Source organism: Mercenaria mercenaria, chromosome 1 (assembly GCF_021730395.1).
Source record: "Mercenaria mercenaria strain notata chromosome 1, MADL_Memer_1, whole genome shotgun sequence".
NCBI classification, from domain to species: Eukaryota; Metazoa; Mollusca; class Bivalvia; order Venerida; family Veneridae; genus Mercenaria; species Mercenaria mercenaria.
This window is the reverse complement of record NC_069361.1, coordinates 34208957-34229288: the sequence shown is the minus strand read 5'-3', so window position 1 is coordinate 34229288 and position 20332 is coordinate 34208957. Positions and strand designations below refer to the sequence as shown.

The 20332-nt window shown below is 34.9% G+C and overlaps 1 protein-coding gene across 1 annotated transcript in view; it reads left to right on the top strand.

The window, feature by feature from the left end:
* The window catches only part of LOC123542200 (CLK4-associating serine/arginine rich protein-like), a 90646-nt gene extending 70679 nt beyond the window's left edge, over window positions 1-19967 (top strand). The window contains exons 19-20 of the mRNA XM_053543994.1: window positions 13570-15014; window positions 16531-19967. Of these exons, the coding sequence (XP_053399969.1) occupies window positions 13570-13648 (79 nt within the window). The 3' untranslated portion in view covers window positions 13649-15014; window positions 16531-19967. The remainder of the gene's footprint in view (window positions 1-13569; window positions 15015-16530) is intronic.
* The last annotated feature ends 365 nt before the right edge of the window (window positions 19968-20332 follow it).

Below are 20332 nucleotides of genomic sequence, written 5' to 3'. Positions count from 1 at the left end.
GTCCTGTTAATATTCTTCATATGGGAACACTTGGCTCCTTTAAAGGACCATTAGAGCTGCAAATAAAAATATCTTTAGATGACATCTCCTTGAACCGCGTGGAGGATCATCATTAAGGTAGAACGCGACACTTTGCGAACTTTCGAGTAGCATCTTGAAATTTTGCATGTGTAAAGTTGACCATATTTCAAACAAGATGCAGTTTATTTTATACCAATAGAGCCAACCAGTTTTTGTTCACGAGACGTCAAAGTTGACCACCAAAGCCCGTTTTTGAAACTGACGTTGCCGCGTATCCTTGGCAACTGGTACGGGTACTGCAACGGCACCAGCCAACAAATTTTCTTAAATTATACATTATTCGACGAGAATTACTTTTTCCTTTATGGTAATGTAAAAATCATTGTTTTACACCGACAAATATTTGAAAAATGGAAAGAAAATTGGCGTTTTTGACTAAAAATTGACGTTCAGTTTCGCAGCATTTTTCGGCTTTAAATCAGCATATTACAAAATCCCTGAATTAAATTTTTGATTTTTTTCAATAAACGGTGTTTAAAATGTATACAGAGTCCAAATGACAAATAAAACTGGGGGGTCACCGACTTAGTTTTTTCGGTACATGTGATTTTATTTCCCCCACCCCCATGCGTAAATTTTGTACCATAATTCGACGTCTGCAGATACGTTCGAGACATCATAATTCAGCCATTTTGAAATTTGCTTTTAATATATTTTCTATATAATAATGATTTTTTTTTTCATCTTTTTCTTATTCAAAGTACCAATTTAACAAGTTTTCCATTGTAATACACTGCTAAAATGAAGAATTCATACATATGCAATTGTATAGATAGTTCGGAGATTTCACATTTGAAACAAAAAGTTAAAGCATAATTATTGTAAAATATCATAGATCAGTATTATACAGCAGTTTCATATATTTTTAAGTTTGCCCTCCACGAGAGTAAAGCTTAATTGTTTCGTGTTTTTCTTGATATTATCCCTTTTCCCCTATAAGCACACACGCACGCACGCCCGCACATCCCAATGTCATACATTTTTACTATTTCATTTCTAACTTCTCCAGCCTAGTAACATATGACAATAAGATTAGTTTCTATGGTCTCTTCCGGTTAATTATCAGCTCCACGCAAATGTTCACATATTTTGACGGCGGGATTTGGTTTTACTATAGTCAGAGTATTTTGAAATTTTATAGCAAAGGGCACTGTCTGAGATATGAGTTCCAGGACAATCATGATATGAGCCGCGCCATGAGAAAACCAACATAGTGCGTTTGCAAACAGCATGGATCCAGACCAGCCTGTGCATCCGCGCAGTCTGGTCAGGATCCGTGCTGTTCGCTTTCAAAGCCTATTGTAATTAGAGAAACCCTTAGCGAACAGCATGGATCTTGACCAGACTGCGTGTTTGCGCAGGCTGGTCTGGATCCATGCTGGTCGCAAATGCACTATGTTGGTTTTCCTATGGCACGGCTCAATAAGAGGTATCGCTTTGAATATTATCCTAAAGTTACATTAACGCATAAGCGTAGCTTTATAAAATCCTGATGAGTGAACTGCTAAATTGTTTGAAAATTGTTACATTCTGAATGTTGACATCTCAGACGCTTATTAAAATTAAAATAAATAAAAAATAAAATCTTACACATGTACATATACTGGTACAAATCCTAGTATCTCGTAAATACGAAACCAGGACTAGCAAGTTTGAGCCGACGGTCCTATGTACAAAGTTACGATTCTTGAGTATTACAACATAGAATTATACATGTTTAACCGCTGATGAGTTACAGCGAGTTTCCATCACAACCACTGTTTTCTGTGTTTCTTTCTTTTACCCCATCCGCTTAGCTCAGTTCTATGAATGGCTTTTTCGATCCCTGGGTAGGGCGTGACAATTTGGTAGAAGGTATCTGTTCGAAATCATTCATCCTCCACCTCCGATTTTATGTGGTGAAGTTGAAAGTTACTTGTTGAGGAACACTGGTTAGGTTAACCGCCTATCGTAACAGAAAACAGCGCTAAACCTAAAACAAACAAACAGTTTTCTTTCTTTTTTATTTTGTGGAATATTTATCATTTTTAGCAGATTATTTACTCTTACTTGTTATGTTTGATAGGTCTCTAATATTAGGAAAAATATTATATATGGAATATGTTTCTATTATGTGTCTATGAATACAAGGATAACCTTTCTTAAAACACATATCTGTAGAGCTAAAACCTCTTTGTAAAGGATGATGTTTCTATCTAGCGTTGTTAATAGATTAACCTTTTCAGAGCAACAGCCTCGGTACAATGAATATAAATTCTGTTTCCCCATGGCTGCACTTTATTTGGAATCGGGGTGTCTAACTACTCTCGAAACAATCGAAATATTTCCAACACGTAAAATTTATAATAAAGTTAAATAAATTTGTGATGTTTATTCCAACATGATGACATAACGATATTAGGGCTTTTAATTGTTTTTATTATTTTTGTAAATGTTTACAATGTCGTGTGTATCAATCATGTATAATCATGAACTTAAGAGGTAATTCAAGAAATCCTTGCAAAGTTGTAAAGGACTCTTTTGACTAAATTCTTCTTAAAATAGGTTAAAAATTGATCACAAAACATACTATAACCCGTTTAATTACGTATTTTTATCTGGGGTACGGGTAGAGTAATGTAATTCAGCTTAATAATTTCGCCCACGGTAACAGAGTTTTAAAGGTTATTTTGATCTAAAAGTAGAGTTTATCTTAAAATGAAGATTTACAGAAACAAATACTCATTGCGATTAAATAAAGTTTTCATCATCATATTAGTTTTTAGTCAAATTATATTGCTTGGGTTTTACATTAGACAAGATTAAAGCATATTTTTTATTCAGGCAAAACTCAACGTCATATTTGTCGCTCTGACGTAATTTTAACGTAAATATCGAGTCTAAGGTTAAGTGATCACCACAAATTATATACCATTTTAAATGCAGGTACTTGGTGACTGAATAGAACCATTTACGAAAACAATCCGGCGGACATGAAATCACGGTTCATCAAAAATGGACGTCTAAGGTTTGCGGAGAAAAAAGTTACAGAAATATCAAAAAAGTAAAATACGCATTATATGAGGAATATGCTGGATTTTAAATTAAACACAGTGTCGAAACGGAACCCAATAACTTCTGAATTTAGGCGCATTCCACCTTAATTATAGCAAATTGTGTCCACTTGACGCATTTAAAGATACCAAACGTTTCGGATTTTTTTTTTGAGTCGGCTAAAGGCTGAAAGCCTTTTGACGAGTCCTTGCTATCCAACGATTCTCTAAACGGACCGAATAACATGTGAAGGGATGTAGTTCCATTAGATTTCTCAAATTTCAAACAGTTCACTGCATGAATAAATTAAGTTGTGTCAATTCCCTTTGCTATGACCAATATACGATGTAATCTGTCATATTTATGACTTGTAATTGTGCAATTCTCGAATGTAACTCATTAAGCATAAATGTGCATTTTAAGAATTGCGCAGGCTTACAGATCTTGGGTAACATCCAGCGAAAGACAAAAAATAGTTCCAGCAGGGCTCCAGATAAGATGCGTATTAGCGTAAAACGTATAGAAATAATGCAAATACGCATGTCTAATAATTTCTAAGCGTATAAAAACGTATATAAAATTACAGAAACGCACACAATGCTTTTTTAAAAACAAAATCTGAATCGTCTGGATGCGTTAGGTAACATAGCCGATCAGCCTTAATTCTCCCACATTGAACGTAAACACGCATCGTATGATTTCTATAAACTTTGCGTGGGTTGAATTTTGCAGTCAGTAAACGGATAAATTATCGGAAGAAGAAGCTCTTACTGGTTTGTTAAGTTACTATTGATATTAAAAATGATTTTAATTCTTATTTTTCGAGAAATAAACAAATCGGCGAAACATTAAAATGTATTTTCTTGTAGTTTTTGAAATCGAAAGTAGATCGTCTATGTTTGGCGAAAAGAAACAACTTTTTAGCTCACCTGTCACAAAGTGACAAGGTGAGCTTTTGTGATCGCGCAGTGTCCGTCGTCCGTCGTCCGTCCGTGCGTCCGTGCGTCCGTAAACTTTTTGCTTGTGACCACTCTAGAGGTCACATTTTTCATGGGATCTTTATGAAAATTGGTCAGAATGTTCATCTTGATGATATCTAGGTCAAGTTCGAAACTGGGTCACGTGCGGTCAAAAACTAGGTCAGTAGGTCTAAAAATAGAAAAACCTTGTGACCACTCTAGAGGTCACATTTTTCATGTGATCTTCATGAAAATTGGTCAGAATGTTCATCTTGATGATATCTAGGTCAAGTTCGAAACTGGGTCACGTGAAGTCAAAAACTAGGTCAGTAGGTCTAAAAATAGAAAAACCTTGTGACCACTCTAGAGGTCACATTTTTCATGGGATCTTCATGAAAGTTGGTCAGAATGTTCATCTTGATGATATCTAGGTCAAGTTTGAAACTGGGTCACGTGCGGTCAAAAACTAGGTCAGTAGGTCTAAAAATAGAAAAACCTTGTGACCACTCTAGAGGTCACATTTTTCATGGGATCTTCATGAAAAATGGTCAGAATGTTCATCTTGATGATATCTAGGTCAAGTTCGAAACTGGGTGACGTGCGGTCAAAAACTAGGTCAGTAGGTCTAAAAATAGAAAAACCTTGTGACCACTCTAGAGGTCACATTTTTCATGGGATCTTCGTGAAAAATGGTCAGAATGTTCATCTTGAATATATCTAGGTCAAGTGCGAAACTGGGTTACGTGCCTTCAAAAACTAGGTCAGTAGGTCTAAAAATAGAAAAACCTTGTGACCACTCTAGAGGTCACATTTTTCTTGGGATCTTCATGAAAGTTGGTCAGAATGTTCATCTTGATGATTTCTAGGTCAAGTTCGAAACTGGGTCACGTGCGGTCAAAAACTAGGTCAGTAGGTCTAAAAATAGAAAAACCTTGTGACCACTCTAGAGGTCACATTTTTCATGGGATCTTTATGAAAGTTGGTCAGAATGTTCATCTTGATGATATCTAGGTCAAGTTCGAAACTGGGTCACGTGCCTTCAAAAACTAGGTCAGTAGGTCTAAAAATAGAAAAACCTTGTGACCACTCTAGAGGTCACATTTTTCATGGGATCTTCATGAAAGCTGGTCAAAAACGATGTCATACTCAAAACTGGGTCATGTGGGAAGAGGTGAGCGATTCAGGACCATCATGGTCCTCTTGTTTATGAAAAGATTTAAATAAGAGGTAATTTAACCGTAAACTTCAATGTCAGATACTGCCAATTGCTGCTAAATGTCTTCGTATCATCACAATTTGTAAAATATATTGTTCAAACTGGAGAAAAGTGTAATCGTATCCGGATATAATATTTTGGGTAAATATCGAGCTGTGTTATGAAATTTTAAGAAAAAAACTAAAAACAAACTGAAACTGGTAGACTATACTGTCAGTACATCAATCATTAGCCGACTCAGGCCATTCAGGCCTTTGATTTTTTTTGCACCAGCGGGGCATGTTATATAATATATTGAAATGTACTAAGATTTCACTTTTTAATACTTTTTCATCATTGTTTATATATAAACGTCTTGCCATGGAACAAAATGTTTGTTCTTGTTTTGTATAAAGTTCTTTAAGAACCAGTAAAACACTAAATGGTGCAGCTGATAGGCTAAACACAATGGCCAAATCATGATGTCTCAAACGTATCTGCAGACGTCGAATTACAGTACAAAATTTACGCATGGGGGTGGGGGAAATAAAATCACATGTACAGAAAAAACTAAGTCGGTGACCCCCCAGTTTTATTTGTCATTTGGACTCTGTATACATTTTAAACACCGTTTATCGAAAAAAATCAAAAATTTAATTCAGGAATTTTGTAATATGCTGATTTAAAGCCGAAAAATGCTGCGAAACTGAACGTCAATTTTTAGTCAAAAACGGCGATTTTCTTTCCATTTTTCAAATATTTGTCGGTGTAAAACAATGATTTTTACATCACCATAAAGGAAAAAGTAATTCTCGTTGAATAATGTATAATTTAAGAAAATTTGTTGGCTGGTGCCGTTGCAGTACCCGTAACAGTTGCCAAGGATACGCGGCAATGTCATTTTCAAAAACGGGCTTTGGTGGTCAACTTTGACGTCTCGTGTACAAAAACTGGTTGGCTCTATTAGTATAAAATAAACTGCATCTTGTTTGAAATATGGTCAACTTTACACATGCAAAATTTCAAGATGCTACTCGAACGTTCGCAAAGTGTCGCGTTCTACCTTAAACTTGCTTTGTAGCATCCTTGTAAGGTCTTCTCCCAGATTTGTTGATCATGGGTACCAGTGGTGCACTTGACTAAACACAGATGGTTCATGGTTCAGTGGTTCATGGTTCATGGTTCAAGATTCATGGTTCAGTGTGTCATGCAATATATATTCAAAAATATTTGACCTGTAAAATATACCAGATGAAGCTTTATTAGCAACTATCAATGTTCCAGCACAAATATACCATACTTGCCGTCAAACAAGGCCTTGAATGCAGACCAGTAAAAGAGCATAGAACTGGAATATTGCTCAGATTACTACACTTGATCCTTACGATTACTACACTAGATCCTTACAAAAATTTGTTTTCATTTCATTGGAAAATCATATGAACAAAAGTCAGGTACCAAATTCGCCCCGAACAATGAAATACTCTTTATGCACTACTTTGAGCAAGAAAATCTAAAAAGATATCCCCTCTATCATAAAAAAAAAACCTTATTAACACTCAGGAAGCCACATTTTCAAGTTCATAAAACTGAATGTTTGTACTTAGATCTCACAAGTTTTTTGTGATTTGCCTTGAACATGACTGGCAGGAGCTATGTTAATTTTCTCTATATGGCTATAATTATGGAAAATAATGGCCTGTTTTTCTTTGTTACTATTGCTCATATCTTACTGTAACTTCACATAAACATTGTCCAGCATACAAACAAAGTATGTGCTGGGGCTGGGTCCATTATACTGGAGGTCAAGGTCACCAAGTTGTTATACTTGGAATTATTTTCATGTTAAATTTTTTCAAAAGCTTCGTTTATAGATATATCTTTGGTACTTTAAAAGATAATGACTTGAAATTAAAAATGTTTCTTTATAATCATCATCTGCATGTGTTGTTACAATCCCCATAACTCTAATCATATTTTTGACAGAATTATGCCCCTTTCATGCTTAAAGTTTTTTGGAAATCTTCGCTTTCTGGATATAACTTTAGTACAATATAAGATAATGACTTGGTGTATCTTCCTTTTAGAGTAGAGGTCTCTTATTGAGACATAAATTCATTTTACTGTCAAATCACCGAATAGTGGAGCACGCTGTCTTATGGACAGCTCTTGTTTTTTGTTGGATTTTTTAGCTCATCTGATTTTTTGAAAAAAAAATGATGAGTTATTGTCATCATTTGAGCGGTTGTCGGCGTCGGCGTCTGCGTCGGCGTTGCCTGGTTAAGTTTTATGTTTAGGTCAGTTTTTCTCCTAAACTATCAAAGCTATTGCTTTGAAACTTGGAATACTTGTTCACCATCATAAGCTGACCCTGTATAGCAAGAAACATAACTCCATCTTGCTTTTTGCAAGATTTATGGCCCCTTTTGTACTTAGAAAATATCAGATTTCTTGGTTAAGTTTTATGTTTAGGTCAACTTTTCTCCTAAACTATCAAAGCTTTTGCTTTGAAACTTGGAATACTTGTTCACCATCATAAGCAGACCCTGTACATCAAGAAACATACTCCATCTTGCTTTTTGCAAGAATTATTGCCCCTTTTGGACTTAGAAAAATCAGTTTTCTTGGTTAAGTTTTATGTTTAGGTCAGCTTTTATCCTAAACTATCAAAGCTATTCCTTTAAAACTTGCAACACTTGTTCACCATCATAAGCTGACCCTGTACAGCAAGAAACATAACTCCATCCTGCTTTTTGCAAGATTTATGGCCCCTTTTGGACTTAGAAAATATCAGATTTCTTGGTTAAGTTTTATGTTTAGGTCAACTTTTTCTCTTAAACTATCAAAGCTATTGCTTTAAAACTTGCAACTCTTGTTCACCATCATAAGCTGACCCTGTACAGCAAGCAACATAACTCCATTCTCCTTTTTGCAATAATTATTGCCCCTTTTGGACTTAGAAAAATCATTTTCTTGGTTGAATATTATGTTTAAGTCAACTTTTCTCATAAACTATCAAAGCTATCGCTTTAAAACTTGCAACAGTTTTTCACCATCATAAGTGGACACTGTACATCAAGAAACATAACTCTATCCTGCTTTTTGCAAGAGTGATGGCCCTTTTTAGACTTAGAAAATCATGGGTAGGACAATATTTCTATTATACAAAAAAAATCAGATGAGCGTCAGCACCCGCAAGGCGGTGCTCTTGTTTAAATTAGCTACGGACTTGCTCACCAGTAATTAGTATACCAGTAAATGACAACTTAAAGGTTGAGAGAAGTAGATCATCAGATGACCTGATGTTATTTGATCAAGTTCTTAAATACACTATTGATGCAGGTCAAATATGTCGCAAAAACAGTTCAATACTAGGTTAAGAAAATGCCATAAAAAGAAAACAAGCTGTGACGTGATGCAACATAATTTTGCCACGGAATCTGTATTATAGCAAAGTTTATTTAACAAAAATACGAAGGCTATTACTAAAATGTTGTTTGCTTTGCCTTGTTTAACGGCCGTAAAAATTCTTCTTTTTCACCTTTTTTGTATGTTTCATTCCCTTCAGTTTATAAGATTTTAACAGCTTGCAATAAATTAGAGATCCTAAACTGTTTTGTATAAAAGTAACAAAGAGAAGATGGTAAATTCGCTGGAGTGTGTATTCATAAAGGACAAAGTGAAGGTTTATCACAGCCTCGTCATATATTTCAAAAATGGTGACCACACTGTAATATAAACACTTTCGTGTTTAAACTCTGCATGGTTGGCTACTTTGCGATACCATCGCAAATTCGTCTGGGACTTTTGCCCGCGGCTAAGGAGGTTTATAGAAATAAACATCCATTAAACTATATATGCAATGAGTCCTGATGTCAGTGATTTTGATGTATGATTGCGTAATGCCAGTCAAGTGTGGAAGCAGTGCAGCTATTGGCTAAAATGTGGACAAAAAATCACCCTAACGATTTTGAACTTGTCGTAAATTATGATAAATTGATAGATAGTGTGCGCCCTTGATGTTTGAATGTGATGCAGCTATTTTGCATAGTGTTAAGATCATATGTTTTAAAAGACCTATTAATTTTTGTAAACTGAAAACAGGTTCGCTTTGTTACAAAAAAATGATCGTTTTTCTTTACATCATGATTTTAAAATTGTTTATGATATTTTAATTGTAACAGCCTTCCAGTTGGATGTTATAAACTCCATATGATAAAAAATACAGTTTCCTTATACGATTTATTTTTACATACAGTGGAATATTAATTAACCTTTTGGTGCTTCATCAATCTTGTTAATTATTGCCCTTTGCAACAAGTATGTTTGCTTATGTTGAAGACGTGTCAGTTTTGTTCAATAATTAATGGTTCAAGAAAAAAGTTTTAATTTCCTGCAATTTTGTTGCAGGTCATTATAAATATTTAAAACGCTCTAGTTAAATTTGCAAATTAAGATTAGATACTGGTACTCAGGTATTCAGGTACTCGCAAATTTTTCCAATGACAGTTTATCAAACAATGGCTGAAAATGAAAAAAATAAGGCTCAAGTGGACAATATAGATTTATGGTTGCCTCCATGAAATAAAGAAAGTGGTCAAATAGAAAATAAAACTGATGTCAGCTATAAAATGTCAGCAGCTCAGCTGATAGAAGGTTCGTTCACAGCTGTGATCACATGGTCTTATAGGGCAATAGAACTTCCTTTTCCAAGGGAGCAGTCTCAAGATGATCAAATAAGCCTCAATCTTTCTTTGCTTTGAAGAATAAATGAACAGATATATTGACTGTGTTTTTAGCTCACCTGTCACATAGTGACAAGGTGAGCTTTTGTGATCACCCTTCATCCGTTGTCCGTCATGTGTGCGTCCGTGCGTGCGTCCGTCCGTCCGTCAACAATTTCTTGTCTGCACGATAGTGGTTTCATTTATGATTTTATTTTAACCAAACTTACATAAAACTTATATCACCATAAGATCTCGGTTCCTTTCTTGAACTGGCCAGATCCCGTAATGGGTTCCAGAGTTATGGCCCTTGAAAGGGCCAAAATCAGCTATTTTGACCTTGTCTGCACAATAGCAGCTTTATTTATGATTTGATTTTTACCAAACTGGCACACAACTTGTATCACCATAAGATCTTGGTTCCTTTCTTGAACTGGCCAGATTCCATTATGGGTTCCAGAGTTATGGCCCCTTAAAGGACCAGAATTAGCTATTTTGACCTTGTCTGCACAATAGCAGCTTCATTTATGATTTGAATTTAATCAAACTTGCACAAAACTTGTGTTGCCATAAGATCTCAGTTCCTTTGTTGAACCGGCCAGATCCCGTAATGGGTTCCAGAGTTGTGGCCCCTGAAAGGGCCAAAATTAGCTATTTTGACCTTGTCTGCACAATAGCAACTTCATTTATGATTTGATTTTAACGAAACTTGCACACAACTTGTATCACCACAAGATCTTGGTTCCTTTCTTAAACTGGACAGATTCCATCATGGGTTCCAGAGTTATGGCCCCTTAAATGTCCAAAATTGGCTATTTTGGCTTTTGCAGCCATATAGAGACTTCATTTATGGTTTTATTTGATACAAACTTCCAAAATATCTTCAACAACAATAAATCTTGGATTCCATGACAAATCAGATCCATTCATAGTTTCCAGAGTTATTTTATATCTGATTACCTCCCCTGATTGTAGTCAAAATGGATTTATATCAGTAAGTACTTACAGGACTTATTTGAAATTTCATTATTGTCATCAGCTGGACCGAGGCAATTAGGGTAGATTACTATGGACTGATTTTATGTCAAATTACCTCCCTTTATTTTTGAAATTAAACTGGGTATATCTCCATAACTAATGAAGATACTGATCTGAAATTTCATTTATGTTAACAGATTTATTTGGCAGATCCTTCTTTTGTTAACTTACAATAATTTTCTTTGAATTACTTCCCTTTTACGTTACTATAAATAGCTTATTTTTAGTAACTTTTTTATTATTGGCCGTAGGGAAAAACCGAGACCACTTTTCTGTGGTACAACATGGATGGTACCTCCATTAAATTTCTTTCCTTTATTGTTCCTGTCCTTTGGACTTAGATATTTTTTCTGAGGACCTTCTTGTCCTCAAGTGCAACGATAACAGGTGAGCGATATAGGGCCATCATGGCCCTCTTGTTACATTAAGTCAGTCTGTATAAGTTTTAGATTTTGTCACCTTGATCCTCTTGTCTTATTTTAATGCAGTTCTCATCCTTGTAATGTTGTCCCTGAAATACTTCCATGTGATCCGTCATTTTTAAATGCATAATTTTGACAGGTTTCTGGCATAAATATGAAGAAATTACAATATAATGTCCTTTTCAAGGACATCTTTTTAGGTATTTCTACATATTCAGATGGAAAAATAATTGATTATTAAAATACAAGTCAGAGTTATGGGACTTGACCCAGTGAGGTTGTGAATTGACCTAAAAAAAAAGAAAAAATAAGTCCAAGGTTATTTAAAACTGAGTTTGGAAACCTGTCTCAAAACCACATTAAATTATTGGTTGATTATTTTAAATTAACCAATCACAAAGCTGTACTCTGAGATTGGTCCCCCAACATTTTTTTTTTTTTTTTTTTTTTTGATGAGATGTTGTGCAGATGGTAGTTCAAAGGTTAATATTACAAATTAAGCTCAGAAGTCAGATCTGTCCATCTTATTTCGTGTCCAAAACATAATTTTATAACTGTTCAAGGTATTGACTACAGACTTGGAATATAGGTAGGTGGTGATGAGATGATGTACAACTCCCATGAAATGGTTTCGTAGTTCAAAGGTGACAAATAAGCTGAAAGGCCAAACCTGTATGTTACATTTCCTGTCCTGAGCATAGCTTCAAAACTATCCAAAATAGTGGCTTCGGACTTAGAATATAGCTTGATGGTAATGAAATGATGTGCAAAGTGCAAAATATTGTGAAGGTTGGTCAAAGGTTAAGGTCACAAATTTTGATTAAAGGTCAAATCTGTTGTCAGTTTTATGTCTGAAGCATAGCATAAACCGTTCAAACCCCCCCCCCCCCCCCACCACCACCACCACTCCCAATATCTTCCCCACAGGAAAAAAAAAATCCTTTTCATTTTCTTGTGTATTATTATCCTGTATAGAACTCCTGACCTCAATCCAGCAACTCCCACCCACTACCACATTATCCCCCAAGCCCCACATGCACATACAAAGAGAAATTCTTAAAGCCATTTATACTTTCTCCTACAGTCAGGCAGATATTGCCCCATTTTGCAGAGCTCATATTTATGTCTATTTGAAAAAGTCATTTAGGGACAGTTTCAGATGTTGGGTATAATCTTTTTAAAGTTGTTTGTATGGTCATTCTTTTCAAATGTTGAAGTTTTGAAAATAAATGTTCCTGTGGTGTCACTTGTAAGAATACCTCACATCCTTTTGTCAGTCACAAGTTTTTTTCATTTTTGTCGAGCCCGCTTGCGGTGAGCTCGACTTAGTCCTCACTTTTGGCGGGTCTGTGTATGTGTGCGTCTGTCCGTCCGTGCGTGCATGCATCTGATTTTGTCCGGACCATAACTTTGAATGCATGGACCAATCTTACTTATATTTAGCATGAATGTTTACCTCAGTGGAAAGGAGTGTCGTGCACAAACCCCATGTTCCTGTCTCAAAGGTCAAGGTCACAGTTGGAGGTCAATGGTCAAATTGAAGTTTGTCCGGAGCATTTTTTCTTCATGCATGGTGGGATTTTGACGAAGTGTCACGCGCAAGAACCAAGTCCCTAGGTCTAAGGTCAAGGTCACACACAACTGGCCGGCGCGACAATCTGCCCATGGGCATTCTTGTAACTCTGATACTGCCCTTGTCTGCTGATAAAATGACTTTGGATTTTTCTTTACCGAAATTCTTCAATGCTTATGCAACATGCTGTTGCTCTTGGTTGGGGTGGGGGCAGCGTTGCTAGTCTTTAATAGTTTAACATCTTCTGCCCTTAAAATGTCATGTTATACCATGCACTGACCTTGCCCTTTGCTGAATTGAACTGTCCAGTATTTCATATATTTTGTTCTGAGTAGTGGAATATTTTCATCTAAATTTCAAATCCAGAAACAAGAGAACTGTATTAATTTTGTAGCTGTCTGTGAAATCTGTTTTCTGATTATGTTAAGAATTAACCTTCTTGGCTTATTTGGGTGCAGTTTGAAAGGTAAGAAATTGATAGTTCTCTGTATTATTTGATACTATAAAAAATAAAGACAATAATGGTTTTCTCATTGTATTTCAGGTCTCGATCAAGATCACGTTCAGTTTCAAGGTCAAGATCAAGGTCACCGGAGGTGAGGAAGAAAATCGTGGACTATTGAAAAAACTCCAGCAAGAGGAGCAAAATAAGATCAGTGATGTCATAAGAATTAACTTTGGATAATGATGCAAACTGTTTATAGTTTAAAAGCTTTTTTGCACTGGTGTAGAAGAAGTTGGGCAAAATCACAGTGTTTAGATAATTATGTTTACCTATTACTAGGAAAGGTGATACAGGAATACATACTCAAGGTCATGGTATAGGTTTTTCTCCGCCAGGGATAAATGCTGACATGCAATACTTTATATGACTTCAAAGCTGGTCTTTAAGAGAATGCTTGTAATAAAAGATTTATTGTAAATGGATAGAGAAGGAAGTGGTCTGTTTTGAATTGTTAGTTTTAGTGCGAGAAAGGCATCTAGGTCAGTCAGTTGATACTTCATGAAGTCATTATGATTTAAGGTAATAGTATGGTAATAGCATTTAGCAATTTCCATGTTATTACGTAAGTAGTCTTGTTCGGTAAGATGACATTCTTCGGATGTAAATATAGCTCTACATGCACATGGTTTTCCATAAAAACCGGAGAATGCTGAAATCACGTGCAGAGAATGCTCAATTAGTCGAATCTTACCTTTATAGCAAAATTGTATAGTATAGATGGGGATTTGGAATTGTTTTGACCGAATTTTATTGCTGAACTATGCCTTACAGCTTGGAATAGAAATGGGGTCAAAATGTATTGATTGAAACTGGGTGTTATATAGGTTGACCTGTAATGACAGTTTGATTTCCAACTCGTGCAGAAAGTCGTGTGCTCGTACATACTTTGTATTAGACGAAGAATGCTGAAGTTACGTTCTGGAACAGATAATTGCATGGAAATTGCTGACTGTTATTGGGTATCTACTATCTTTATTCGAAAGGTAAAATTTAGTCTTGTGAACTCTTATGAACTTTCAGTGCAGTGAAGATCCTATGTCAATTTGCCCTTGAGGTCTTGAAATAAGTCTATAGATGTTGGCAAGTCTGGATACTATGTGTTTTACAGAATTCGCAAAAAGAGCAGTGCATTAGAAACATTAAATTTCATGTAGATTTCTTTTCTAAAATTTATTTAATTACTGTGAAATTTTTATAATTCATGGGGGAGGAAATTTAGGAGAAATTGTTGTTGCATTATTCCTTAACAAACAGATAAAATTCCCATTTAATTATTTCTATCATTTTAAATTCCCAAAGTCATGTTTGTACAATATTATTGTTGTTTTGTGGAAATCACAAAGAGCCAGCGGAAGTACATGACTTTATGTATTTACAATTGAAATTTGATATTTTGAACTCGCTTGTCGTAAAATTCCGGCCATCTCCAAGACATTTTCAAGTCCCATTATGAAAACACATACACAAAATACTGTTTTAAGGAGGTAGGTTACCTTCATATTTGTATGTGCGCATGTCCAACCGGAAGCTAACGTGACGATTTACGACGACGTTTACGACAAACTAAATGTGTTTGTTTATTCATTCTTCTTAAAACAAATCATGAAGCTGTTTTCGATCTGATGCTTTATGGTTGAATAATGCAGAAATAATTATTAAATTGCCGCAGAAACGCTTCAAAACAATGTTGCCTTAAAATGACGTCATTGACGCCATGACGTTACGTGTCAGTTACCGCGCAAAATTAATAGCTTTTATCTTGAAAGTACGTAATTCTGTGCATTTTCTTTATTTTAACTATTTTCAAATAACTATTATTTGCTGAAATATTTTTTATGAGTCTTTTGCTGTGAATAATAATCAATATTTTGCCTCTTTTATGTAGTTATATTGAAATGTTATGCGGAATGTAAGAAAATGGATGATGGTAACCAATGTTATTTGGAATATAGTAGGGTGAAAGGTTACTTGTTACGGCCATTTTCAAATAAAAAAATCTAGCAGTTTGATTTGTAATACCTATTTTTCAGGTTCCGTTGATAATTTGTTACTTATATACTAAAACTAAGATCTTAAATTGTTCAAATTTCAGTTGAAAATTGTGGTTTCTTCAACTGAATTGATGTTACCATGGAAACGAAGCCCGTGACCTATGTTTCTAAATGTAAAATTCCAAAGCGTTGACACTGGTCTATTTAAGAAACACAGCTTCGGCTTTTTATTTTCATTTCAACAATATCCATGAGAATAATAGCAGCATGCTGAACGATTTTTCCATGAAAAATACCGGACGTGGGGTACTTCTGTAAGTATTCTAAGCTGTGAAGTTTGTTTGAATAAATGCAAATAACACGAAAATATAACTTACGTTAGAAATAATACGTTTTAAAGCTACATTAACTAGAAAGATAATCTTATTCAATATCTTTTTATAAGAAATTACGACAAAAAGCAAGATATAAGCTATTTTAAACATATCTGTTGCCATGGTTACTTTAAACTTTAAGAAAAACAGGGCACCATGTAAAGTGCTTGGTATTTTGCTAATAATATTACCCAAATATTCCATGTTGGTCATTAACAGAATGGCGCTGAAGCCGTCGAAAACCCATATTTTTATACATAGTTGTTTAAAAATGAATGAAAATGCGTTACCATGGAAACACGAGCCCCGCGACATATACATTTTAAGCTTATATTAGAAAGCTAACGTGCATACTAGTAAAATTATCAATTATGCAGACTTCTACGGATATCAATGAAACTAAAATACACTGAAAAGTGTTAAATATCCGTATTTTCCTTCTTCTTTCAATATGAAATACCTTTGGAGGGTCATGATCTTCAAACCTGGATAAAAATTGAATTCGAAGAGACAGAGACAAACGAAAATGAGATTTTAGCCGTTAAAACTTCATATAACACGAACTACAAAATAATGCTGCGGTTCAACTAATTTGAATTTACCCTTGTAACAAGGTAACCTACCTCCTTAAGTAGAATTTCAGCTATCCCAAAGAAAACCACCTTGGAAATCGAGATACCGAGTTTCAACTGTAGTTCAAAGCAGTACATGAATTCAGATTGGTGCAGTGTATCATTGCTGATTGTTGAGAATTTTAACCCTTACCCTGCTAAAGTTCTATAATGAACTTGTCCATCTTCTTACCAAAAAGATACTGACTGAATGGCGAACAGTGCAGACCATGATCAGATTGCACGGATGTGCAGGCTGATCTTGGTCTGCACTGGTCACAAAGGCAGAATCACTTGTCACCAGCAGGCTAAGGGTTAAAGCAGTTCATGAATTCAGACTGGTGCAGTGTATCATTGCTGATTGTTATTGAGAATTTTAAGTAGCACCTATAAAGTTTGATGATGGGGAGTTTGAGATATCATAAGGTACACATACAATTTCTGCCAGATGCTTAAATTTCTGCATAGCGAAATACTACATGGATATACATTCATGCACTGAAATCACAACCCCTCATTTACAAGGGTTAATCCAGAAGTATTGTCATTGGTGTATTTAAAAGGTGTAACAATAAAGAAAACAATGAAAAATCATACACAAGTACTTTGTACACAAGTACTTTAATTTATTTGCAATAATTTCTGAAAAATTTATTGCTTTCTTTATTGACATGTACAGAAAACATGGTAACGGTGATTGCTACATGTCAAAGATGTTATTGACATCCGAAATTGATATTTTTATCACTAAGCAACAAGTGTTAGCACTACACAGATTTTTACCTGCCAGGGTGCTACAACAGTTTTCACAGTTGACCTCTAGAAAATGTTACTTCATACAGTTATAACTTCATATGATTAAGTGGGGTATTTTGATGTCAGTTGGCAATCATCTTTATTTTGGTTGAGTTTTTTTTTCTGGTTATGATAGAAACACTATTTTTACATGTGGCAAAATATTTTTCAGAGATGGACTTTGAAGTTCTGTGTAAATAAAATGAGACAATAGTAATAACTTGTTAAATCATAATTGAATTTGGTACATCTGGATATAATTTCTGTAGTAATTTATACAGTGAATAAATGCACTGTGCACGCAGTGACATTACTTTTGGATCAACCCTCGTAACTACTTTTTAGCTCACCTGAGCAATGCTCAGGTGAGTTTTTGTGATCGCTCAATGTCCGGCGTCTGTCTGTCGTCTGTCTGTCGTCTGTCAACATTTAGCTTGTGTATGCGATAGAGGCTGTATTTTTCAACTGATCTTCATGAAATTTGGTCAGACTGATAACCTTGATGAAGTCTAGGCCAAGTTCGAAAATGAGTCATCTGGGGTCAAAAACTAGGTCACTAGGTCAAATCAAAGAAAAACCTTGTGTATACGATAGAGGCTGTATTTTTCAATTAATCTTCATGAATTTTGGTCAGAATGATAATCTTGATGAAATCTAGGCCGAGTTTGAAAATGGGTTATCTAGGGTCAAAAACTAGGTCACTAGGTCAAATCAAAGAAAAATCTTGTGTATGCGCTAGAGGCTGTATTTTTCAATTAAGCTTCATGAATTTTGGTCAGAATGATTACCTTGATGAAATCTAGGCCGAGTTGGAAAATGGGTCATCTGGGGTCAATAACTAGGTCACTAGGTCAAATCAAAGAAAAACCTTGTGTATGCGATAGAGGCTGTATTTTTCAATTAATCTTCATGAATTTTGGTCAGAATGATAACCTTGATGAAATCTAGGCCGAGTTTGAAAATGGGTCATCTACGGTCAAAAACTAGGTCACTAGGTCAAATCAAAGAAAAACCTTGTGTATGCGATAGAGGCTGTATTTTTCAATTAATCTTCATGAATTTTGGTCAGAATGATTGTCTTGATGAAATCTAGGTCAAGTTGGAATATGGGTAATCTGGGATTAAAAACTAGGTCACTAGGTCAAATCGAAGGAAAAGCTTGTATATGCGATAGAGGCTGTATTTTTCAATTGATCTTCCTGAAATTAAGTCAAAATGATAACCTTAATGAAATCTAGGCCGAATTTGAAAAGGGTCATCTTGGGTCAGAAAGTAGGTCACTAGGTCAAATCAAAGAAAAACCTTGTGTATGCGATAGAGGCTGTATTTTTCAATTGATCTTCATGAAATATGGTCAGAATGATAGCCTTGATGAAATCTAGGTCAAGTTCGAATATGGGTCATCTGGGGTCAAAAACTAGGTCACTAGGTCAAATCAAAGAAAATACTTACTTATACTCAAGATTTTTCCTCCAATTTTAATGATAATTGGTCAGAATATTTTTTCCATGAAATCACTAGGTCAAACATGTTTACTGTGTTTAATATGTTGTGTTATGGTGTGTTTCTCAGGTGAGCGACCTAGGGCCATCTTGGCCCTCTTGTTTTGGTATTGGTATAGCAAGTAACATGCAATATGTGAAAATATGATAGAGATTTTTTGTATCAGTGGAAAATTGAAATATCTGTCACCAGTTGAATGCCAGATGTAATATTTTCACAAGTTGGCTATAAGTGAAAATTAAAGATCTGGTGTTCCTAATCTTGCATGTAAAACAAACAAATTTTCTTTTTATTTCTTGTTATTCAATGGTTTTAATCAAATTTTGTGTATGTTTGAGAAATAAATGGGATATTTTTTTACTATGAAATTACCAGGGCTTTTTTTACATACATATTTTTAATCTCTGTTTCTTAAGTATAGGATGTGAGAGGTCAACATTTTTACATATTGACATGGAAATTTCAGTTCGGATTCTCAGTGTTATTTGTGATAGTCACTGTTTGCAGGTTTTTTTGTTAAAAGTTCAGTTTTTCAGTTTTTCTCAAGAAAAAAAAAATTACATCATTAATTATATGTTAATGAATGTAGATGCATTTGTAATAAAAATGTTACTAGATTTGCACTCGTTATATACTCTTCTTTTGCTGAATGATATTGCACTTCTGAAGTTGTGCATAATCTCAACTGCAGAACTTGCGCATGTTTCTCGATACAGAGTTAATGACCTATATTTTCACTCTATTTTAGAACTTTTTGAGCATTTTTATATGTTTACGCTTTCTTCTATCTGCACTTATAATTTCAAGAATCGTTTCTGGAAGCATCCTTAAAAGTTAAAGCTGAAGAGATAATGAGTAGTGACCTCTTACCGGTACATGTTATAAATATTTTGACGTTTTGTCTCAAAATTCATGATGTAAATGAAGCGAATAGTAGGTCACTAATAAATGGCTTCTAGGCCTCTTGCATAAAGGTTAGAGACGGCCAGCAGGGACCTTCATAGTAACATTTTAAACAATCAAATGCTTAATCACCCCAGAGTGTTGATGTAATTACGATTCAGATGTTAAATTGAACAATATGTTGTGATGCAACATAATGAATTGTAACAAATTGGTGACAAATGCTGTATTTCAATGTTAATAAAATTTATGCATATGAACTGGTATTTGTTTCCCTTAACCGGCATTGCATTATATATGGTGCGCTCTTAAAAAGTACATTTTGATAAATGACATTTAAATGCCTGGAGTGCATTGTGAATGTTTTTGGTATACTTTGAATATTATTAGCTCCACTGTTCGGAGAATAGGGTGGCTATTCTACTCGCCCCGACATCGGCGTGACCTTTCTTGGTTAAAGTTTTTCGGCAACCTTTGTTTTTCTGTCATATCTTTGTTATTATTGCTTATATCTTACTGTAACTTCACATAAACATTGTCCAGCATACAAGTAAAATATGTGCAGGGGCTGGGCCCATTATACCTAAGGTCAAGGTCACCATGGTGTTATACTTAGGTTATTTTT